The 25988-nt window shown below is 35.2% G+C and overlaps 3 protein-coding genes and 1 long non-coding RNA gene across 7 annotated transcripts in view; 1 reads left to right on the top strand and 3 right to left on the bottom strand.

The window, feature by feature from the left end:
• The window catches only part of si:ch211-259g3.4, a 50793-nt gene extending 44175 nt beyond the window's left edge, over positions 1–6618 (bottom strand). For 2 of the 4 annotated variants that reach the window (NM_001447219.1, XM_087282979.1), the window contains 6 exon segments: positions 371–489; positions 2215–2359; positions 2447–2496; positions 5024–5150; positions 5256–5390; positions 6332–6618. In NM_001447219.1, coding sequence (NP_001434148.1) covers positions 371–489; positions 2215–2359; positions 2447–2496; positions 5024–5150; positions 5256–5323 — 509 coding nt within the window. In that variant the 5' untranslated portion in view covers positions 5324–5390; positions 6332–6618. 4 annotated transcript variants of the gene reach the window in all.
• Positions 6619–7815: 1197 nt separating this feature from the next.
• glod4 (glyoxalase domain containing 4) lies at positions 7816–13751 on the bottom strand. Its single transcript, NM_001004613.1, is given in 9 exon segments — positions 7816–8105; positions 8186–8272; positions 8353–8466; positions 8538–8624; positions 11769–11905; positions 12087–12231; positions 13109–13229; positions 13338–13387; positions 13568–13751. Coding segments are annotated over 9 exon segments (897 nt in total). The 5' UTR covers positions 13658–13751; the 3' UTR covers positions 7816–8039.
• Positions 13752–15287: 1536 nt separating this feature from the next.
• On the bottom strand, positions 15288–20341 carry LOC147840573 (uncharacterized). Its single transcript, XR_015509226.1, has 3 exons — positions 19631–20341; positions 17000–17473; positions 15288–16341 (listed from the first exon to the last, which is right to left on the bottom strand). It is a non-coding gene; the product is annotated as an uncharacterized LOC147840573 (long non-coding RNA).
• Positions 15304–25320, top strand: mrm3a (mitochondrial rRNA methyltransferase 3a). Its single transcript, NM_001017695.2, is given in 4 exon segments — positions 15304–15691; positions 20122–20366; positions 20456–20623; positions 24754–25320. Coding segments are annotated over 4 exon segments (1308 nt in total). The 5' UTR covers positions 15304–15320; the 3' UTR covers positions 25278–25320.
• Positions 25321–25988: the final 668 nt, after the last annotated feature.

The raw sequence follows: 25988 nt of genomic DNA on the forward strand, positions 1-25988 counted from the left end.
GTTCTTTTAATTCTCCTTTTTATCAAAGTGTCCTCTAAATAGTTTATATTGATTATATTATAGTTTCCAGTAAAATATTAAGTGCTGAAAAGTCTACTTTGAGTAAAACTTATTAATTAAACACAAAAACTATATCCCAGTACAGCTTTACCACTGTATACTTGCATTATAATATTTTGCAATGTACTCTAGCAATTAATAACTTATTTAGACACACATTTATGGCCATTTGTTATTCTTTCATTTTGAACTAAACAAAGCTAACAGTTGTCTAAATGATAACAGAATATAGGTATAGTTAAATTACAGAAAATAAACTTTGTTTTCTTTACAACACAGTTTTTAATAACAATTTAGATAGGTAATTCACCTTTTACTTTGATGATCCAGCAGCAAAGTGATGGCAGAGGACGTCATGTGCCAGAGCGACTCAGACAGAGCCAGATTCAACACCATCACATTTATGGAGTCGATGTGAAATGACAGCAGCTGCAAAACAAAAACAGCATTCAAAAATAAATACCTTGTCTTCACTCAAAACAAAAAAATACTTTTGCTGCTTGTTCAAAATACTATTTGCATTTTTTTTGCAACAACTCAATTGTTTTATGTTCCACTATAAATTGTAAAAACGGTTAAGTGAACCAAAACACATTTTTTGAGCTGTTGACAGTCGTATATGTGTCCCACGCTGCTAAAAACACTATGAGGACACATATATTACACTAAAAAGTGAAAATTGGTTGTTTTTGCGTTATTTCGAGCAAATTCGTACTTCTGGTAAGAAACAAATTTTTGAAGCTGCGTCATGAGATCTTAGCATGTATTCCAGCATGTAAACTGGACGTCTGTACCTGTGAGTACCTTATGACGTCTCCGAGTGTGCTGCATTCATTTATGAGTAAGACTTGATTCTAACTAATCAGTGCACTCTATTGTGTATACTTGCAACTTCATTAATATGCATGACAGCTTCGAAGACCAGTTACAGTGTTCAGACGGCAGAGAGACGCCACGCTGTGTTGCCAAGCGGGAGAACAAGAATTGGTTGGAGATACAGGTCGTCAGTGTTGCTATTATAATTTGCTGCAGTAAAGGTTTTGTTTTCATTTTCCTGCTATAAGAGCGCAGCTGGACTCACGTGTGGATTACAGTGCATGCGACGCTCGACAGAAATACTTGTCTAAGGAACATTGTTTACCCAAGAACTTTTCTCATCTGGAAATGGTGAGATCCGTATTTGCTAGTCGTCTCCTTTTAATAAAGACGCGGCTCCAGTTGGTGTCGATTGTCCTGTCTCTACAAATTTGGTAAGTAAGCAACCAGTGGTCTTTGTTTATTTATTCAGAAGCAAAGTTAGTTCGTATCGTCAGCAGTACTGTTTCAGTGTTTAAAGACAGACTTTAGTCAAAATGATTTCTAAGTTAATAAAGTTATTGTACGTTAAAATCACTACAATATTATGGACTGACAAATCTGCTGTAAATGCGGCTCTCTGAGTGTAAACGTAAGCACCACAATCAAACTTACCGTCGTGTAGGATTTTCGCTGCATTTTGTGACAGGAATAACACACAACTTTCTGACGATTCCGAGTGCATCTAAGTTACTGAGAAATGCGGAGGGGTTTTTCTCTCATTTGCCGTGCGGTATCAAACATTGCACTAAAAATACACGCTTGCCGCAATTCTTCGAATCAAATATCTCGTTTGTCACAGGGGGCATGAAAGAAATTTCTTAATGAAAGAGCCAAATCAGTTAAAGTCCACCATTTAATTATTTGGCAAATAAATCGATTACTGATGTCCATGTAAACACAGTCACTGTCTTTCTCTTCTGTGTCTGAGTGTTTGTCTATGCCTATGTGAAAATCAGCGTGTGCACAAACCAAAACTCCCATTTTTATGCAAATTTTTACGGACCTACCCTCTTTCCAACCTCTGACACTCCCCCTAAACAGAGCTGGACACGCCTGCTTTCCTGACTTTTTCCAAAATAGAGGTGTGAAAAAACCCTGCTAAAACAAGGGGGTTTCATGGCCCTTTAATTGTTAAATGAAATGTGTGGAACCCAGCATTTTTTTTACAGTTACTTCCTATGCAAGTACATTACTAAAACTGCATTTAATTTCCTGCTGAATGATATTCTGTGGTATTAAACATGTACGGAGCATGAATTGCTGTACAACAACAGTCAAGTGTTACATGCTGCTCACCTGAGAGAGGAAGTGCAGGGTAGAGGGACTGAGAGGAGGAGGCTTTTTTGGATTCTCCTCATTTTTGTTTGGGACCCGGGACCTAAAGGGTTCCTGCAAGTCGAAGCGGACCCGGGCCTCACCAACACACAGCGCCAAAAACCTCCTAAAAACAATCAGCAGAATCACTAAAATTGATCTACTATATTTCTTTGACTACATTTATGCTAACTACATCCATAATGATACTTACGGCAGGTCTGGGTTAACTATTTTACAAGAAATCCATATCCTGTCAATTTCCTGCAAAAAAAAAAAAAAAGAGAAAAATTACTTATTTTATTTATTTATATATTTTAATGCCATTTCAGCAGCATTAGCTATATTCATGGCAAAACCTGTACTAAATAAACAATATATAACATACACATCTGTTTCTCAACAAACAAACATTCCACACACAAAAAAAAAACATTGAAGGGAGTCATATACAATCTTTTAGTTTGATTAAAGACAAATGTTCTAACATTTTTCCAGAAGACACAATCATTTCCCTTAAAATATATCCTGAATAATTTTTTTTTTTTTAAATATCATTTAAAAATACAAATTCTGTTCAAATATGTTTTTATCGTCAAAATATTCTTAAACAAGTCACAGTTTTTCTTCCCCTTTCAATGAACATGAGCGTGTGAGTCTTGAGTGTCTGATTCTGCATCTCGCATGGTCATGTCTACTTTAAAAATGGTAATTATTTATTTAAATTACAAATCGATTTACTTCATACAATTTGTTGTTTCTACATTCATTCCATTTGCAATTTCACATTAATATACTGATTTAAAAAAGGTCAGACACAGGAATTTTACATTCTGTTATCTCCAACTGTAGGGCTTCCTTGGCTGTTTTATCAGCACGCTTGTTTCCAATGAATCCCATATGAACAGGTATTTAGCAAAAAAGTCATTTTCCTTTCAAAATGTCCATTAAAATGTTTTTCTATTATGCTAAAAATGATTGAATGAACGGTTTTCATAGATTCAAGTGCTTGTAAGCAGGATATAGAATTCTGTTTGTTGCAAAGCTAAAAGCAGTGCACAAGCTTCAGCTGTAAATGAGGGAAAAAGTACATTAAAGTTGTGAAAAATGTATTGATTACTGAGTAAATATATGAACTTTAATTTTATGAGTTACTGTACATTGGCTTATTTAGAATGGACATACTGAAAAAACAGGTTCACTATTAAGGGGTGTAAAAGTAAGCTTATTTGTATTGAAAATATTTTGGTCCAAGTTCTCACTTCAGTATGCATGTGTCAGGCTTTTGAGGAACATACATTTAAAAACAATTGAAATACTTCTCTAAATCATCAAGGTATTGGATTATATGTTTAGCACCCCACAAAAAAATAAAAATACTGAGTGCAGATCATAAAACTAAACATTTCAATATTATGTCATTACGTATATTCCAATATAATAATAATAATAATAATAATAGTAACAGCACTCTCTTAGCTTGTTCTAACTTATTATTTAAATGAGCTCAAAAAACACAATTCTTGAGTTTTTTGGGACAGCTTAATTGTTTTATGTTCAATCCACTTAAATTTGTAGAAAAAAAAAACAAAAACATTAAATTAACTTAATTGATTTGTGTTGGGTGGATTGTGTGGAACCCAGCTTTTTTTTTTTTTTTTTTTTTACAGTAAACTGACATCAAAACACATTTTTTGTTAGTAATCTGCTGTTTTGTTCTAAAAATCCAGTCTTTCTTAATCATTATTATTCTCAATTATTTACATTGCAATTTTTAATTCGACATCATTATAAATTTGACATCATTATCTTCTATATTCACACTATATTATATTATATGAGCCATAAAACCCTGATATTAAAAAAAATACCAAAGTAGTATATTTACAATTTGATACATCTTCCAATTTTTTTCTGTCCATAGATTAAAGGGCACCTATTTTACAAGATGTAAGATAAGCCTTTGGTGTCTTCAGAATGTGTCTGTATAGTTTCAGCTCAAAATATTGGGCATTTAGACATTTAGGTGTCTGAATACAGCGTAGCTGTATTTGTAGCCTGTGACTTTAAATACAAATGAGCTGCTTCTCCCTGCCCACCATTCCTACATGTGTGTCCACTTCTCATCATGAGTTATTTAATAAACAGCAGTCATTGACAGAGACATACTTGGATGAAGCTGAAATACAGCTCATTATTCGCAAATACAAAGTAAGTTTTTTTCATGTATTTGTGGCATAGTTTATTCAAGCCTTTCTGAAATGATGAGTCTCACACAAATGCTGTTTGCAATACACACACACACATAATAGAGTTTACTGACACCATGTGGCCGTTACTTTTACGATGATTTAAAAATATTTATTACAAGCACGCTTTGTTTTAAAAATGTTTTAAACTTATGTAACTTATAAAAAATCACTAAGAGTTGAAACTGATATTGTAATCCAAGTTTATTTGCAAAAAACGTTTTGTGGACATGTGTATATATATGTTATTATGGAGACATGTCAATCAATTTGGTGGACGGAGCAAAAAATAAATAAATACAAAAAAATCACAGGGATTTAGGTTCTATTTGAATGTCAGGAAATTTTAAACAAGAGACTTGTTGTCTTTATATCACTCCAACATGACTGTGGACACGCTATACCTACACACAGTTCTGTCTAAACAGCGTACAAAAGATGATTTTCATCATAGGTGCCCTTTAACCTTTACAGAGAATTGAAAAAAAAATGCTTTGCAGTAAAACTAAAGTAGTATTTATGGATACTGCGACTTCACCCACCAGTGTGTGTTGAGGCTGAAACTGAAGACTGATTCCTCGCACTGAGAAAAGACCCACAGATTTGATCTTGAGCTCGGCATTCAGGGTATTATGGAAAAAGCGGACAGCCAAACTGCAGGCAAACCATCTAATAAAACACAATTTCAAACAGCTTTAGTGCTTGTATTTGAAAGCCATTTTGTTTAACTCATCATCATTCTTTACTTAAAGCTCCAGCATGCTGGCTTCTTACCTAAAGAGTAAAATGAGCAGAACCACTAGGATGCAAAAAAGTGAGCAGGCAATCAGCAGGGCAGACATTGTGCTGCAGATGTTTCTTCACATTTAGCCCACAATCATGGCCTGGAGATCGCCGACTTCAGACCACCTGTCAAACAGTCACTGGTATGAATTTCTCTATATTACAAACAAAATGATTATTATGACAATAACTTAAAGATACTAATAAAACAGCAGGTAAAAAAAATGATGAAATTTTATACAACTTTCAATTTTGGCGTTTCATAAAGTATGTCAGTCTAATGGAAAGAACATATCCAATACACACTTTTAATAACTTCTTCATAGCACAGACTTTTAGTGTGTGTATTTGTTTAAATGTATATATTTAAAGGCTTTTTTCTCAAAATCCATTTTTTCTCCTGCACTGAGCCATAAATCTCAACATTTATCAAATCTCAACTGATGTTCTGATTTTGTGCTAAAATATATGCAAATTTGCGCACAATTCCTTACGCTATTAATGAGAAAACAGTGACTCATTTGCATATTTAAACACATTTCAGAATAATTGTATTACAAATATTGTCTGTAATTCTTAATCTACTGTCGAAGAAAGGTGACAACTACAAGTTTCATACTAGTTCTCTTGTCCTATTATTCTTATATCAAAACATTATTTGTTACGTCAACTTTAGCCTTATTATATATACACACATTACATATATAAACACACTAAAAATGGGTTTTGAAATACTAGGTTTTCAAAATCGTTACAAACATTGAAGTGAATAGCCAGAATAGGTTGCATTAATGAGCATTTAACAAAACCAAACTTACAGTTTTGTGCAATAAATATGATACGATCATTTTTATATTAACATTAATCTTCAAAACAATCTAATCATCCGCTCAGAGGTCTCAGTGTCTTGCCACTCTGGCACTGCAAACAGCTGTTGGGTGGAACTTGTAATGTTGATCAACTGAGCATTAGCCTGTTAGCTGTCAAAACAACACCGCACGCCTCCCACCATGGTTAATGTAACGTCCCAATTAAGGTGTTGAAAATAATGTTCAGCTTTTACTAACCTGTAACGGTTTGTAATGCAGTCCGGTGGATCTTTTACGTGTAACGTTACGCCGCCCCTCCGTCTCATGCTAGGCTAACTGAGCTAACAGCAGCTTCATGACAGACTTCTGTCAACAAACTGACATGCTAATCACAGTCATCTGCTTCCTAAAACGCACAGCATTATTAATGCATCCGCTGTTATGTTAATCAACTACAATTCACTCTCATTATTCAAGAAATGGACTTTCCACTTGTAGTACTTCTGTTTTACGTTTTTTTAAGAAATGGATGTTGGGTGAGTTCTTCATAATAAAAGCCCCACAAGTTAATTACAGAAGAAACTGTAAACTGTAGAAGAAACTACCATTAAAAAAAACTAGAGCTACAACGGTTTAATTACACATTCTATGTTTTGTATTAAAAAAACTGTGCAATTCTTACAGAGGCGTATTGTATAATAATTATTATAAATGATAGTGTGCAACCTAGTTTTATGATTTGATAGAGTCAGGTGATTTGTCACCTATATCTCAGATGTTGTCACCTGACCACAGACTCAAAGCACCCTATTTCTCCAGAGACTTCGCAAAATTACTTTTTAACAAACACATTTAGCAATTCTATAAAAAATTTGGAAGGTTACAATAAAAAAGCTATTCATCTTTATATATAACAGTGTTTTCCAGTGATGGGTTGCAGCTAGAACCATTAGTATCTGGATGTAGCCTTTATGATGCAAGCTGAGACTGCATCACTCAGCGATGCAATGTCAGACACAATGCACTCAAATGGAGCTAGTGACGTCACTGTGACGGGAAGGGTTAGGTGAGCCCATTAAAAAGCATTGGATGCAGCCCAGATTGCACTGCACCAGGTCTGCAGCCAGACGCCTCTCGCTAGAAGGGCATCCGCTGCGTAAAAACGTGCTGGATAAATTGGTGGTTCATTCCACTGTGGCGACCCCAGATTAATAACGGGACTAAGCCAAAAAAAAAACAAATGAATGAATAACATAGTTTCTCAACCACGTTGCTGGAGAACCACCAGCTCTGCGTATTTTGCATATCTCCTTAACCAAAAATTTAGATCAACTCATTTAGTTATTTAGCAGACGCTTTTATCCAAAGCGTTACCAAACTCATTAGAAGAGTCTGAAAAATACCCAAAGCACGCAGTCTTGGTGGTCCTCGAGGAACATGGTTGAGAAACACTGATTTATATTAATACAACAAAAATGTTGTAAAAAGTCAGGAATTAAACGTCAGCTGAATAAATAGCAGCTAAATTATGCATATATTTTATTTTAAAACTGATTTTCTTCAAAAATTTCCACTGACCTCCATCAATCCACAGATTTCAAGACGCTTTCTATGCAGTCTATTTCTTTGCTAGCACATACAGTTTTAAATACATCACAATACAGACGTCTGTCTTCACAGATGCTTCTACGCAATTATAATGAGTGAAATTCACACGTATGCACCAAAATCTTTTTTATTTTTTGATAGCTGCACAATATTTCTGACATTACCAATTAATCTCTTTATTTATCAAATTTATTTACACTTTCAAGAGAATAATGACATAATCTCAATGATTTATTTCATTCAAAGGTATTCATATATACACACTTTCATCAAGTCCAGAAGTACAGCTGAATTTAGACAATCATTAGAAAACCATTGAGATGCATAACAACAAAATGGTGACTGACTGCACACGTCTTTATGCTGAAGCCTTTTGCTTGTTGTGTTTAGCAAACCACTCATCACTCTTGTCCGCAGCGATGGCCTGTCAAAGAAACCACACATAAATGAGGTTTGAAAGTGGATTTATGGTTTACTGTGTGATAAAAAATAGATACTGATTACCTCATCTAGTAATTGATTCCCATTAGGATCCACTGCAGAAAGCTGCCTGAAGGCCTCGTCACCCACAAAACAGATCTCATGGCCGTCCTGCATTATGTGGAAATCACCAGAGTCAGTCAAGCAGAGTATTGACAAACACTTACAGTTTTTAGACAATGGAGACTCACAGGATCCCCAAGAATGACGACTTCCACTGTGGCTTTTCCAGGTGTATCCAGACTCACAAGAGGGGTGATTATTTTCTCACTGTCTTTTTTCATCAGGGCTTCAATGTCAGGCAACTATAAAGAAGCAGTTTAATTTAAATTCTTTCAATGAAGAAAAATGACTGGCTTTCAGAGCTTTACCTGACCTGATCCCGAGGACAAGCGAATGCAATCCTTCCAAAAGCGGTTCCATGATCCACAGCACCTCCAATGTCTTGCAACTCCAGCTTACACTAATAATAATAATAATGATGATAAATTATTATTATGATAAATTGTTATTGTTGCTTACATCCTTTTTTCATTCATCACTTTGGAAACACTTTTAGGATTTTTTTTTTAAAAGAGCAGAAACTTTGAAAAAAGATAATTTTCTTAAATAAAATCTCTTGTAACTACACAAATTATAGTTTATGTAAAATTATTCCCCTGGGGGTTCACTATAGTGCATTTATTTGCATTAATAAATTGAAATGCAATGGGTGGGGTGGGGGGTTCTCTCCACAGGACAACGGCACCAGTGCGCTTAAGCCTAGTTTACACTACAGGATTTTAAACATCAGCAGATCGCTGTGCCGTTCACACTACATGACTTGACTTTGTGTCTTTTAATCTCTGTGGTGTTCACACTAGGCAACACTCTGTGAATGATCCACAAGAGGGGGGTCACACACTACATGATCTGACAACAACTCATTCCCCAACAGCTCATTCAAGCTACCAAACCACAGCCAATGAAAATTTAAGGGAGGAGTCGTCAGAAAAAGCTGAACACTATTGGCTGCTTGTGTGCTGATGACATCACTGACAGCGTTTCAAGCTTTGGAGAAAGCATTTAAAAACATCGTCAAATCAGCTGATTTATCAGCGGATTAATCACTCATCTGCAAGGTTCCAGTGGATAGATATACAGAGAGTTTTTAATTTTTGTAATTGTATAACTCTTTGAAATAAAACTTACATATTTATAACACCCTGCCGTTTTCTAACTATCAGTGTATTTCTTTCTGACATTGTCATTTTTTTTTTATTACAAAACAGTAAAGAACTGAGCATTTCTGCCTTAAATTACCATATTGGTCAAAATGACTGCATGCATGTCTGATACTTTTCGCTGTGACTTTAAATATGTGTGCCTTTTCTTGCCTAGCAACTTCCTGCTAACATAAACAAAACTTTCTGATGGCGAAAACATCAATTTACTTCAGATATCTTTCAAAACAGCATATTCTGTGCCGCGAAATAGCTCCTGTTTGAAAGTGAAAATGAAAGCCAAGACCTTTAAGTGTTTTAGTATCTTAACTACATATTTATAGGCTGTATTACCAAAAAAAGATTATATTTTTAGGGTAATGGTGTCATTAAATATGATGCCAGACATTCAAAGCTTAATTTTAATATCTCAATAATAGCTTTGAATGTAAATATGTTGTGACAATATGGCGTTTTATATGAGAACAGTCAGAATGAGCAGTATGGTAATTCTAATAATTACAGAATTCTAGTTCCACTGTTAATATAGCCTACTCTCATGTCTGTGCTAACGCAGAATGAAGCGAGTGCGTTGATGCCCATTCTGACCAATCACAGATGGTTCTGCTGAGCTCCTGAACACACAGACATTCAGCTCATGCTGATATGCTCTCACATTGGCTGCAGCTCGTCACTACATCGGACCACACGTGGGGTTGAGTCGGCCGACTGCTCTGGAATATTCAGCATGCTAAATGTTGGATTTCCGTCTGCGAGGTGTTGGCGACGCGTCAGCGAGCCTCGTTGATGCGTTTTTCAGTAGTTCACACATAAAGAGCGGCGAGCGGCGAGCGCCGTGCACCCGCAGATTTCTTCTCGATCACAGCCCGATCTGTCGGCGAGCTCGTTAACTTCCAAATCGGGCTAAAATCAGGCTTAAAATCCTCTAGTGTGAACTAGGCTTTACCGCACTCTAGCTATAGGTGGAGCGGAGAGACAGTAATAGATCCAACTAGGTGGATAAGGATGATTGGGAGGCCGAAGTAAGGGCCAATGGAGGGAATTTGACCAGGACACCGGGGTTACACCCCTACTCTTTACAAGAAGTGCCATGGGATCTTTACTGACAACAGAGAGTCAGGACCTCAGTTTAAGGTCTCATCCGAAAAATGGCACTCACTGACAATTCAGTGTCCTCTTCACTATACTGGAGCATTAGGACTCACACAGACTGCAAGTTAAATGCCCCTTGCTGGCCACACTAACATTAACAGGCTCAGTTCTACTTACACATTTCTAATCATAATAGTTTTAATAACTCATTTAACAACCGAGTTATTTTCTCTTTGCCATGATGACAGAAAATAATATTTGACTAGATGTTTTTAAGACACTTTTATACAGCTTAAAGTGACATTTAAAGGCTTAACAAAGTTAATTAGGTTAAGCAGGCAAAAATTAGGTAAGTTATTGTATAACGATGGTTTGTTTTGTAGACTATCGAAAATAATATAGCTTAAAGGGGCTAAAAATTTTGACCTTAAAATTGTTTCAAAAAAATGTAAAACTGCTTTTATTCTAGCAAAAAATAAAACAAATAAAACTTTTTTCCAAAAGAAAAAAATTGATCAGACACACTGTGAAAATTTCCCTGCTCTGTTAAACATCATTTGGAATACATTTAAAAAAGAAAAAAATATATTTTCTAATAATTCTGACTCTAACTGTATATATTTAAATGGTTTATGTGTAATTTGATTTTACCCTTAAGAGTAATAAATGTTTCCAGATCATCATGTCAGAATGATTTCTGAAGAATCAGGTGGCACTGCACATTGGAGTAATGATGCAGGAAAAATGCTTTAAATCAGTCATAAATTACTATGTATAAGGCTCAGTGGTTAACACTGTCGTCTCATAGCAAGAAGGTCGCTGGTTTGAGTACCGGCTAGGTCGATTGGCATGTTTTCCTTATATTGGTGTGGGTTTCCACCAGGTGCTCTGGTTTCCCCCACTGTCCAAAGACATGCGCTATAAGTGAATTGAATAAACTGGCCGTAGTGTATGAGTGTGTATAGATGTTTCCCAGTACTGGGTTGCAGCTGGAAAGGCATCCACTGTGTAAAACATATGCTGTATAAGTTGGCGGTTCATTTAAGGAAAATGAATGAATGAATAATTACATATTACTGTTATATAGTGCTAATAAAAAAATGTAGCCTTGGTGAGCAGAACACACTTCTTTTAAAAATAGAAAAAAAACTTCCACAAATGGCCTGATATGAGTTTTATTAAAAGAGTAAAACCCAAAATCCTAATCTAAATTCAGAGGGCCTGGTGAGCGGCATGTCCTCATAATTCAATTATCGCCAAAAATATAATAAATGTATTATTTTCAGCCAAACCTGATTATCTGAGAATCCCATTACTGCAATCTTTTTGTCCTCATTTTTCTCAATAACTTTCATTCCCAGCAGGCCAGACCAATAATGAACAGAACGCTGCAGATCAGACACTGCCAGAGAGACTTTCTGGACGGGATCTATTACCAGGAAAAGAAGCAATCAGTTAAGAGACGATTCATAATGGCACACTGTAACCTCATTTATATAAACATTTCATAAAAGAAGCTCTCACATCCCTATTATGACACAGTTGTTCTTATTTCTGTAATGAATAACAATTATTCAAGTGTAACACATTTTTTTTGTGCAAATACCCACCAGAGTTTGGCTGTTCCTTGTCTATGAGGTAGAAGCGGTATCCACCTGGAGCCTCAGTCATGTAGAGACAATCTCCAACTTGTGTAAGAGGCCAGTTTAACCTCTTAGCATTACTGACAGCCTGAGCTGACTGAAGAGTGAGACCCTAACAGTGAAGAGAAAAACACAGCTTTAGTTATGTCATGAAACAGAATTTAGTTTACAATAAAAGTCTGAATGCTAGTGAATTCAAGGCCACCAAAAAAAGGACATACAGTTGTAAATAATAATAATAATAATAATAATAATAATAATAATAATAATTATAATAATAATAAAGTATTGCATTTTTACTTTTTGGATCGTGCTGCATAACACGATTATCATAATTTGTCAACTTAATGACCATAAATGAACAAATAATTTATGTTTCTAAATTACATTTAAATAAAACAGAAGCTTTAATACTTCAAAGAGTATTATTATTTCATTGGTGGCCTTGAATTAAGGTAGAATTTATACTTATATTGCCATTATGTCCTGTTTTCAAAATGCTAATTTTGACATGTTTGGATTAGATTTTACATACATATAAAGCATATTAAGTGAAAGTACAGTGTCTACTTTCTAATAAAAATGTAAAAACAAATGATTAAATTTTGCCTAAAATAATGATCATCATCATTCAGCATAACAATGAAAATTAATTAGAATTTTTGGTACTTCTAAGCAGTCATCAAATGATAATAAATACCTGTAAATCTGACAAGAGATTTTGTAATACAGTATTAAATAACTAATACACTAAATGACAGTTTAATGGATGTATCCTCACATCTATGATATTCCTTATTACAATAAGAATTCTAAATAAATGGCACAATTTGACAATTTGAAATACAAAAATTGTAATTCTATTCGCTGTATTGTTTCATGTGTCGAAATGTTTTATATAAGTACATTTTTGTTCAGTAATCTTAGATGTTAAGCGCCTATTTGCAAGGTTTTGAAATCAAAATGTTTTATAGAAAAATATAATTTACCAGGAAATCATTGCCAAGGCGATATTCACCCACTCCATAATTATAGGTCAACTCTGCAACAAAGTGGTCATCTTCTGGTCCAAAACCCACCATGGTTTTGCTCCATTTTCCATCATATGGACTGAAACCAAAACAACAAATATATGCTTTTAGTTTACCATATTTATTAGATATTGTATTCTTTATTAAGCTACTTAGTCACATGAAAATTAAATAAACTATGACTGACCCATTACATGTTGCTTTGCAGCCCTCCTCAAATTCTTCATGGCGCAGAATCTACAAATGATATATATTTATGAACGTTTATATATCTAAAGTTTGAGTCTAAACAAATATGTGGAATGTGACGGGTCAAAATCTGCACAGGCAAGTAACAAAGTTAATACCTCATAAACAATATTAGGAGGCAAAGTTCCCTCTACATAAACAAGATATTAACGTTGACAGCGATTTTACCTTCATTCCCAAGACATCCCGATAAAAAGTGGCTGTCTTGGTCCTGTCTCCAACTTTAAAAACGAAATGTAATGCTCGTCTAAGTGCCATCACTGGTGAAGTTTCCCACTGTAAACGCAATGATCCCTCAAACTGTGTCGATACACAGGACTAGCCATCGACTGCTCTGCTATCGACAGCCCACAGACGTTGAACCAAAAGACTCGTTAGTTTTATGTTTACCTGTACAATCATGCAGTCATATTACGGCTTTATTTTATATAACGTACTGCAAATGAACTAAAACATCCATTTTAAAGTACATTATGACTATAGACTGTAAAATGTTGATTTTGACTAACAGTTTGGTAAGTTATCACACAAAAATTATTTTGGTACAGTCCATTTTAATGAAGAGATGGATCACTTGAATCGGTTCCTTTGACCTGTTTGTTCCAAAGAGTCGGATCCAACATCAGCTGTTTCGGTTGTAGACACAATTTTCTTTTACGCTTTGAACACATTTACACATTTACAAAACCATTTCCATTTTCCACATACTCTACAATGTTACATTTAAAGAATTAGGATGTTCACTCCGAATATATCATTGTTTCACATGGCATTATTTATATTATTATTATTATTATTATTATTATTATTATTATTATTATTATTATTATTATCATTATTATTATTATTATCATCATCATCATCATCATCATCATTATTATTATTATTATTATTATTATTATTATTATAGTTATTATTATTATTATTTCGTTAAAGCAAGTAGGATAAATTACATTATCCAGTAATAATTACATATGTTTATTAAATAATTTTAAAATAATTAAATAATTTAAATCCGTTTTAATTGTACTCTGTAGCCAATAACAGATATATTTAACATTTTTTATGCTAAAAAGAAATTACTAGCAGTCCTTGTGCCGAGTACCCACAGGAAGCAGTATGAAAAAGTTTGGAATATGAAATCTCAAAGCTGAAATAAGAGCATGTATTTAAGACTGAACAGGAACATTACATAAATTATTGAACTATGTCCAGTTGTGCTTAGAGTTATATATTTTTTTATAATTATTATTTTTATCAGTAGTTGTAGTAGTATTAATATTAATAAGAAATATAAACCATTTACCCACAAAAATATTAACAAATCACAGACAAAAATGATAAAATATTGTAACGAACTGAAACAGTTCAACTTGTCTTTTTAATCAACTTTTGCACGTTCAGACATCCTTGTGTTCACTCCCAAACCCACACTGTTCACCCACACAATATTATAACTGTCTCATCCAACAATCAGAAAAACGCTCCCTCCCTCTCGAGTGCGCAGACTCGCTTTTCCCCAAGTCAAGCCCCTTACAACCCCACATTGCAAATACAGATACACCCCAAATAGAACACAGGAACTGTATTAAACCTTTTCAAACATGCTACAATGTACTGAAATGTATTTGAATATAATTTTAATAGATAGATTGAATTTATCTTTTTTTTTGTGACACAAGCAGAAAATCTAAATAAGTGTAATAATATTACACTTTTTCTGCAAAAGATGATAAAGTAAAATGCAAGAAATCTACTGTTCTTTTGTTGTTACGTAGCAAAGTCCAATAAAGTGCTAAGAATGAACAGGTTTGAACATAAACCTTCTGATTTGATTCAAAGAATCGACTCAAAAGAACAACTCATTCACGAATTGGTACGCTCGTTCGTTCCCACAGTGACGCGGAAGATGACAACAAAGATGGCGGCGCTCATGTACAACGTGAGTCGAGGACTTGTGATGTTAGGAGAGCGTAGTTTATTTCAGAGAGAACGTTACCAGATCTTGGTTAATTCCAGGCGATTTCTCCGAGGCCTCCGGCGGAGACCCGTGGCTGTATTGTACCCGGATGGTGAACGAGAGACATTAATAAAATCAAAAAGAGTAACCGATATAACGAGCCAGGGGTTCACACAGAAGGGCAAAGCCAGAAAGGACGTCACAGAGAGAGCTGCTTACAAAAATTGCAGCGGTTATGTGTCTGAACGCGCAGAAGAGTCTCCTCAGATTAATAAACTCAAACTTGCAGGGCTGCGCTTTGAAAAGGCCCCTGCCGGAGACAACAGACTCGCGTGAGTAACGTACTGTTATTATGAAACACCACAATTTCATCAGAATGTACAGTTATAAATGGCAAAATACGTAGTAATAATAATCATTATTATTTCATTGATTTTGTAAGCACACGGAGCTGAACTAAGCACACCACACTGAACTGAGCTAAACTGAACTGAACTTAAACACTAAAAACTAAACTACCCTGATCCAGTTACTACGACCATTTATGTGAAGCTGCTTTGACACAATCTCCATTGTAAAAGCGCTATACAAATAAAGCTGAATTGAATTGAATTGAATTGAACGGAGGAAACCCACACAATTACAGGGAGTACATGCAAACTCACCCAGCCGAGGCTCAAACCAGTGACCTTTTTTTGCAGTGGGGCGCTACTCACTACGCCACCGCACTGCTCTTACTTAATTCAGTTAAATAATTGCATTTATTGGCATGACAAAAGTTACACATGTATTGCCAAATCATTTATTAACTTTACATTAAAAAACGAACATGGATATATAATAAAAAACAGTTAACACAGAGCAAATGCTCATAGTTTATTGTTTTCACAAAACCAGAAAACAATAAAAGATGAGCATTTGCTCCACAGGCAAAACCTGAAAAAGCATTTTTAACCAAAAATTATATTAATTATAGTTATTACTATCAATATTAATGGTATCACTTTATTTTGATGGTCCCTTTCACACATTTTGTTGAATTTAAGTTACTTTTCTTCTACATGCCAACTAATTCTCATTAGATTATAAGTACGTAGTCTGTTAGGTTGGGGTTAGTGTAAGTTGTCATGTACTTTCAAAGTTTCTTATAGTCAGTTAAATGTCTATTGAAGGAGCAGAAGCAACAGATCTTAAGCAGACAGTCTACTAATACTCAAATGAGACGTAATTGGCATGTAGTTGCAATGCTAATGATAACCATTTTCAAGGTTTACTGAGGTTTGGAAAGTCAAGGTTTTAAAACCACCAAAACTTTTTGTTATATCGTTTCTATAGTATATGTAAGGTTTTTTTTATGTGTTTTTATTTTGACAGCTATTTTATTTAGTTTTTTAGGGCAACAGTATCACCAGCTGAAAAGGACCCTTCACATTAAAAGCTACTCTTCCACAATATTTTAAATGTTTCTTAAAATAAAACATATTATATTCAATGGGAAAACCCTGTTGTTTTTTTACCCAAGTAAATACAGTACCGTAATACCGCTAAACTCTTTTTATCAAAGGTTATCATAAATTCAGAATCTTATACTGGCCCATTCCTAAATGTATCTTTTAGTCAACAAAATGTGCAATAGGGACCATCATAATAAAGTGTTACCAAGTAAATTTCAATAAAATACAAACAAAAATTCATGTTGTAAGAGGAGCACCATCCATATATGGGTCTCTTTTAAAGCTGAAATGGGTCACTGATTGCGTCCTGCACAAAATCTTTTAGCATTTTGAAAAAAAAAACAAATACATGCTTGTTTTTTTTTGTTTTGTTTTGTTTTTTACAACCATTTGCCACTAAAGTTTGCCATTTTTAAAGATTTGTTTTCTCATTTATTGATTATTTATCTGTAGCTGAAAAATGAAGCATGTATGTGTCCCACAAAAGTTGTCCCGACAGCTCTCAAATATAAATCATTATAATAGCATTATCAAAGTTTAAAGGGGGGGTCCAGAGTGTATTTTTAAGGCTTAGTTGTGTCTATAACATGCAAAGCAATGTGTGTTCATGCTTCATTTGTAGAAAATCACATTATTTATTCACATATCTTACTTGGATTACTAGGGCTGTAACGATACACGATATAAAATCGAAATCGCGACACTCAGATCTACGATCCTGTGTCGCGGTGTGATAAGGGAGAATCGCGACACACCCACCCCGTCATACCTTTCCAATAACGTCACGCGTGCCTGCAAAAGTTGAGCTAATTAACACTTTTTTTCGTTCGACATTACAAGCACTGCTCCGTTTAAGCCCTCGCAATATTTAGCCGGGGGAGCTCGCACGGAGCTCTTAGTAAGGGGCCGTCTGAATGTGTCAAGAATATCAAAAACAAAACCAACTTAACCCCGCTTGACAACCGACAACGCCAGAAATATTGCCAATGCTGTCAAAGCGGCCGGATTTTCTACGATGATTTGCTCACACTGTTAATGTGGCTGCGCAGAGAGGGATAGGCGTTCACCAGATGTCAGGTAACAGCCAAACTTTTCTGTAACCGTGCAGTGCGCTTTCTGTTTGAACCTTTGAGAGTGCTGACTGACAGGTGCGTGCGGTCAGAAAACACGACGAAGCTTTCAGTTAAAATAAACACAGTTTCTATAGTTATAGCCTACTTTATTTAGAGATAAAGGTATATGGCTCTGCATATAATCACTCAATCTTGCTGGAGTTTATAGCCGTTTCGCTTTACTTCAGGACGCATTAACACCGCTCTGAAGGTCTAATCGTTGTTTTAAGTTATCCAGAGCTGTATGAATATACAAATCTTGAATATAACAATAGTATTAAATATTACAATTGTAACAAGACAGACAGCAACACTTTTGCACAATCGAGACCCAGCTGATTCAGTCGTTTATAAGAGGACCGCGCCTCTTCTTTTTTCCTTGTCAACATAAAGGCAGTAAGATGCGCCTTGTTTTCGGCCACTTGTTTAACTGCAAGGCATACTTAATTTGCGGGATGATAACGTATAACCCGTGCCTACAGACACATTTGCTAAAGAAGCAAAATGGAAGAAGAATATTGCTGTTTGATAGCCTACAGACCTGTTGATACTAAACCAGCGCTTATGTTGACCTGGATCTGCGTAATAAACGCAACAAATAGGCTTTACTTTTTATTTTACAGCTTAAAGCATGTACGCAGATTAATGCAATATCATAATTAAACAAACTGTTTACAAAAAGTCAACATATGCGCGCGTGTTGTTGTCTTTTCATCAGGCAGCGCGCACTTGAACCGCGAGGGAGAGAGAGGAAAGCATAGGCTATATCAGGACATAATCTTTAAAATAAGGATTTCTATTAAAATGTAAAAGGTTTTGTGATTATAATAATAACAGCGGGGCATTAAATAAATGCATATTTTCCGTGGATCAAGCAATTTGAGGAAGTCTGCGATTTTTATTTGACGGAAGATTGGACATATGATTGGAAAAAAAACATATGATTGGAAAAAAAGCCTATGCCGGTTATTAAAAAGAATCAGTCAGTATTTTCGTTTTGTAAAATAAATTAATTATTTAAGTGAAAATAATTTAGGGCAGTCCTATTTATTTTATTCATTTTATTTAGATTATTCTGCTCTTCTGTGCTAAACACTGCAGGTGCGTGAAGATGCTCTGTTGTTCTGTTCCGCTATTAATATATAAAAATAAATCAGTATTTTAAAATGCAATATTTAATGTGTCATACACAAAATAGACACGTCAATTTGTTTAATATAAAATTAATAGTAATCTGACCAGTTAACCGTTAATAACCGATTAATGAGCGGCGGTTGTCGGTTAGCAAAATTAACGAAATGAGCATCCCTAGCTATTTAATTGACTTTTTCTATGCAAGAGAACTTGATTGAAAAATAATTTTCAACATGCTTGAACCATCTAAACAATGGAGTTTAGTTTGGTTTTTCAACAGTATTTTGTTACAAAGAAAACAGAAGTGATATAGCTTTGCCTATTTATTTATTTTATATATGGCTATTTATATTGTTAATAATTTGCATAGTTAATATTGTTCTTTGATGTTTAGTTTATAAAGATTTTTCAAATGTTATTTAATTAAAAATAGTTTTAAAAATCTTTTTTTTCCCCACCCCACACGAAAAAAATTAAATAAAAAATCGTGATACGAATCGAATCGTGGGTCAAAAATCGTGATACGAACCGAATCGTGGGTTTGGTGTATCGTTACAGCCCTATGGATTACATATAGCTACTCAGCTAACATGAAAAGGACTGTTAAACTGTCCTAGTTCCACTGAAGACATGCCCTCAAGAGGCTCTGATTGGTCAGCTAACATAATGTGCTGTGATTCGCAGATCAGCTCCACATCATCAAGAAGCGTCTCTGTTATAACATTACAGCGCCTCTGGCCACTCCTCTTTACTGCGTGGGGTGTATGTAACCTTAAGGGTTTAAGACATCATTAACCTGGATGTATTTTTTTTGTAGTCCCCAAACTTTGTTAGCTGCAGGCTTCGCTAAGCTAATTCTGTAAAAGCCAATGTCTCCCTTTGCACTGAACTTTCTTGCCTTCAGAGATGTTGTTTATGTTAAAACAGCTACATTACACATCAACTAAAGTTTAAAATATGATATAGTAGTGGATCACCCCTTTAAAGTAAATGCATAATTGTTTGTTTTTTGTATTGTAAAAAAAAAACAAAAAAACAATCAATGTGCCGTTCTCCCCTTAGGAGGGTGTCCAGCGTGGCACGCTCCAGAGCGTTTCGGGATAAGGAGGGTAAGGTGCTGCTGGAGGGCCGGCGTCTGATCTGTGACGCTCTCTCAGCTGGAGCGTCTCCTCAGATGATCTTCTTCAGTTTGCTGGAGCGACTGCAGGAGCTTCCTCTGGACAAACTACAGCAAGCCAAGCTCATCAAGGTCAAATATGAAGACATCAAGATGTGGTCTGACCTGGTCACTCCTCAGGGTCTTATTGGTCAGTTGCTGGAGTTGGTTTCGAAATGTAGTTTTCTTTTAAACAGTAAAACAAAACAAAAAATATCATTGTTTCTCTTAAATTCACAGCTATTTTCTCAAAGCCTGATGCCTCCCGCCTGACATTTCCAAAGGACGCTCGTCTTCAGTCTGTCCCTTTGTTTCTGATATGTGACAATGTACGAGACGCTGGAAATCTGGGAACTATTCTACGCTGTGCAGCAGCAGCAGGCTGTGACCGTGTTCTTCTATCCAAAGGTGTGTTTTACATACGTTTTTATTGAAAAACAAACCAGTTTGACATCATTTGGAACAAAGTCTGGCCAAAATCTAGTTTGTTTCAGGAGGTTGAAACAGCTTGCCTAATTGCCCGTTTCCACTGAGAGGTATAGTTCGATACAGGTCGGTACAGGTCACCAATATCAAGCTTGCGTTTCCACTCCCAAAAGGGTACCCTTTTGGTGGGTGTGGTGTACAACAGAAAGTTTCAGATTACTTCATTTTTACTCAAGGAAATGTCCCAGTAAAGCCGTACGGGTTGTTCACATATCATAAGAGTAGCATTTCTCACAAAACAGATGCTTTATACACATGAATACTTGTGTATAAATGTTTATTACTAACCTTTCTATAAACATGACTTGATTATAATTGCAGATCAATGACAAAATCAGTTATATAAAATAAATATATAAATGCAACATATATGAATGCATACAGACCATTACAGTCTTCGATATGTTACCAATTACAGAAAAACTACACACAACATTCATTTAGTCCTTATTTGGGTCCAAAAACGACACAAAATACAGCCAACAGTCAGCGCAGACCTCTCATCTGTGTCTGTAATGTTCAGCAGCACATTTAACCTCTTGTTAGAAAGTAATTCCGTCATTCTGAGTTCATCATAGTCCAAAAGGTGATGATGATAATAATTAAACATGGCAGTTTGTTCATGTTTTAGGTTGCTGAAAGCATAATTTGTAGACCTTTTATTAACATTTACATCAACTCGACTCAATTTATTTCTAGAGCACTTTCAACAAACCACAATGGGTAAGATATATCCAGCTGCAGAACCGCCGAACCACACAGGTTTCAGGCACACACAATCTAGCACACACGATTTAGGCAAATCATATATGGTAACTAATTAACTCCTTAGCATTATCGCCACCTATAAAATTTCACAAATATGGTCTCCCATTTAAGTCATTGTTATTATCGTAACGATCATTTTAACATCTCTGCAGTTTCTGAACTCAAATTATGTAAATAAAAATAATTGGTTAAACACTTAAGTTATGACTTTATTCACGTGTCCACATACACAATGAAAACATAATAGACCGTCTAATTGTAAGATTAAGTGTAATAAACAAATTCAAGATCTTAATATCATCATACTTGGTTAAAATCACTTTGTTGTAAAATATAAAAGCAAACAATAATGTGTCACATTATTATGAATTACTATAGTAAATCAAATAAACAATATATAATATAGTTATAAACTGATTTTCTGATTATAAACTACTATCTTTTACTAAACTGTCAAATCTGATAGTTATATATTTATTTATACATAACATTTATTTATATATATATATATATATATATATATATATATATATATATATATATATATATATATATATATATATATATATACTTATTATTACTTTTTAATTATTTATGAATAGTTAATTTGTTTCTATTGCAAAATTTTGGTTTAAAAACAATGTATTGCTTAATATAAATAACTAGGCTACAGTATTTATTGTGGGAAATCATTAATTAAAGTTATTAGAAAATTAAGCAAATACAAACTATTTAATTGCTTGAGTAAAATATTAATATCGTGTTATATATTTTTGTAAAAAGATTTTGATTACATATAAAATGTATTATTGCCTATATTAACTTGCTATTATTTCCTTCGTTATAAATGAATCCATTATATAAATTAAACTTGTCCAATTTGGGCAAGATCGTTCAGCAAGGCCAGCAAACGAGTATCTGCTATATTGACTCTGTCAGACAAATAGTGACTGATAGAAAACTGTTCAGTCTATTATGATGAATGGCGATCGGAAACACTGTTCCCCATTCGCCCGTCTCGATCACAAAATTTGTAAAATAAAGTAAACACTATTGTTTATTGTTTACAATATTTATTAACTATACATATCAAAATATATCGATGACTATGTCTAAGAAGACGTTAATAACATTTACTTCCGTCGTAACCATATATGGTTTGCCTAGATTGTGTGTGCCAGATTGTGTGTGCCTAAAACGTGTGTGGTTCTGCGGGCCTGCAGCAGGATCTTATTGCAATGGGTACCAAAGTGCTGTACATAAAACACATGCAAATATACACAAAACCAAAACACATAAACCCACATCACATGATTAAAAGCTAAAGAAAATAAGTGTTTTCAGTGATCTCTGAAAAGACTCAAAAGTTGGAGCTGTTCTTTAGGAGTGGAGAGTCTTGGAGCTGCTACTGAAAAAGCTCTATCACCTCGACATTTTAAGCGTGATCGTGGAACTGTCAAATAGAGACGATGCTTAGAGCGAAGAGATCTCACAGGTTGGTGTATATTAATTAGCTCAGAAACATACTCAGGGGCCAGCCCATGGAGGGATTTAAAAACACACATCAGTACTTTGTACTGAATGCTAAACTGGATTGGCAGCCAGTGTAGAGAAACCAGTACAGGTGTAATGTGTTCTCGTTTTTTGTGTGTCTGTTAAGAGCCTGGCAGCTGCGTTCTGGACCAGCTGCAGTTTTGAGAGAGAGGCCTGGCTCACACTCAGATACAATGCATTGCAATAATCCAGACGAGAAGAGATGAAAGCATAAACAACCTTCTCCAAGTCACTGAAAGAGAGGACAGACTTCAGCTTGGCAATATATCTAAAATAGAAAAAACTATTTTCGACAACCGCAATAATTTGCCCATCAAATTTAAGCTCAGAGTCAAAGATTACACAAAGACTCTTTACAGAGGAATGTATTTTTCCAGGAAGCAATGACAGACTGCCATTAGAATCCCTTTTAAACAAGTGGCATGAGGAATGGGATTAATTAGAAAATAATAAATTATGTTTAATATAACCTGAAATTTAAAGACATTTTAAGACTTGATTTGATTAAGTGGTTTTTAACAGATGTTGTATTGGACATACAAGAATGACCCATGTTTTTTTGCTCCAAGGTGAAAACCCTACTCCCCTTACTATAAAACACATTTTACTGGACTGTCCTGCTTTTAAGGATTCCTGGAGACTTCTTTATGAAATGAACTTTTTTAAATAAAGTGACACCAGAAAGGATTTTAGAATTTAGAATTTGTATCATGTATTATCACTAAAAATCTTATTTATTTATGTATTCATTTGTTTGTTGATTTATTAATTGTATATTTATTATTGAAATGTTCCTGCCATAAGAATAGCTTTGGTTGCTGACATGGCACTAAATAAAAAATTCATTACATTGCAGCATCATTTGCTGTTTTGTTCCCGCTTCTCCTTTGTTTTTACGCACTTCACTCTCACGTTTGTCCATTTCTAAAAGGATCGGACAATAGAGCACTTCAACGATCACGCACACCTTATTAATATGAGCTCAAGAAGTTTGTTATTTCAAATATATACGTGCGCTAGCTCTCTGGAGAAGGTGAAACCGCTCGCACTTTTAGACGGGCTCAAAAAACAACAACAGCACACGGCGGATTTTGCTCGGGTTGACCATGGCTTGTTATTATATGCATATAGTACTACGGTGGAATGTCTCGGCTTTGTTTTTAAAAATGGCAGTTCCTTTGTTTTAATTCTCCTGCTTCTGCGAGGGATGTATCTCTGTAAACCAATAGCGTTCAGGTGTGTGTCTTGCTCTGCCTTTTGGTACCCTTTTTTCGTGCTAGGTACCCTTTGCAAAGGGTGACCAAAAAGTGGTATGGTACGGTTCGCTTTTAGGTGCCCTTTGACAGTGGAAACGGCAGTTAAACGAGTTAGTTGGCTGGTAAACAACTTCAAGCTACACTACCATTGGTCTGTGGTGGTGATCAAGGTGCAAATTACAGGGTGCATTAGACACACACTCAGTCATTCATCCACAGACTTTATGCAGTCAAAACTCTAGCTTTTGTTTCTTGTTGTACATATTGAAGGGGGAGTTTAAATTGCTATGAAAATACTATAAATAATAGGCATAATAATAATTATTTTGTCCCAACCTACTGTCCCAATAGTGTAAGAACAGCAGAAAGGAGTTTGGGTAACTTAAGTGACTTTACTGGCAATTGTTCTCAACATCTTTCTTTTTTTCAAAGCATTGACTGTTGTTTGTTTACGGTTGTTGTTTGTTTTTTCAGGTTGTGTGGATGCCTGGGAGCCCAAGGTTTTACGTTCGGCTATGGGAGCTCATTTCCGCCTTCCAGTCTTTCCAAATTTGGACTGGGACGACATTTCTAAGCACTTACCGAAGAATGTGATTGTCCATGTAGCAGATAACTATAGCACTTCAACAAAACAACTCGTTTCAGGTCAAACAGAGAACGTTTCTTCAGATGATTACAGTGAAAGCGACTCTGATGATGATGAAGATGATGAAGAAGATGAAGATTCTCTGCCGCACGTGAAACCTCAGGTATACCATGAATGTTGGGCTCAGAGGAGCACAGCCCTGGTCATTGGTGGAGAGACGCATGGACTGAGTGTGGAGGCTCTTCGTCTGGCTGAGGAAACGGATGGTAAGAGGCTTTTTGTGCCCATGGCTGCAGGAGTGGAGAGTCTGAACTCTGCCATGGCTGCTGGTATTTTGCTGTTTGAAGGCAGACGGCAGCTTCTGATGTTGTCGGACAAATTGCGGAGAAGAGCAAGAACTAAAATGTTGTAGTAGAGTGTTTTTCTTGTAATGAAAAAAGGGATTTCATCAATGCTGTCCAGTTCTCCTAGTTATTATTGGATACACTAGAGGGCGCCTGAGTGTTTGTAGAGTAAAAGCATACAAGGTAATAAACACACTGCCTGACAAAAGTCTTGCCGCCCATCTAAGTTTTAGGAACAACAAATAATAACTCGACTTCTAGTTGATCATTAGGTATCAGAAGTGGCTTATATGAAAGGCAAAGGCCTTTAGATTGTTTATTTTATCAAAATAAAATATGATCATGCCTTGATTTTTAATCATTTAATTAGGGCAGTAAGGTCTGTCTTTGCTTAGACTAAAGTCTTGAGACTTTACAGAAATAATGTACAAAATATAATGTCATGGTGCAGTGGAAAAAGGGTAATATTGTGTATGACTCCCATGAGCTTGGACACCTGCATCCACACATCTCTGCAATGACTCAAATAACTTATTAATAAAGTCACCTGGAATAGCAAAAAGTGTTCTTGCAGGACAGCCAGAGTTCATCAAGATTCTTTTGATTCATCTTTAATGATTTTTTCATCTTACTCCAGACATGTTCAATGATGTTCATGTCCGGTGACTGGGCTGGCCAATCCTGGAGCATCTTGACCTTCTTTGCTTTTAGGAACTTTGATGTAGAAGCTAAAGTATGAGAAGGAGCGCTATCCTGCTGAAGAATTGGCCTTCTCCAGT

This window comes from Danio rerio, chromosome 15 (genome assembly GCF_052040795.2).
Source record: "Danio rerio strain M-AB ecotype USA chromosome 15, GRCz13ab, whole genome shotgun sequence".
Classification (NCBI taxonomy): domain Eukaryota; kingdom Metazoa; phylum Chordata; class Actinopteri; order Cypriniformes; family Danionidae; genus Danio; species Danio rerio.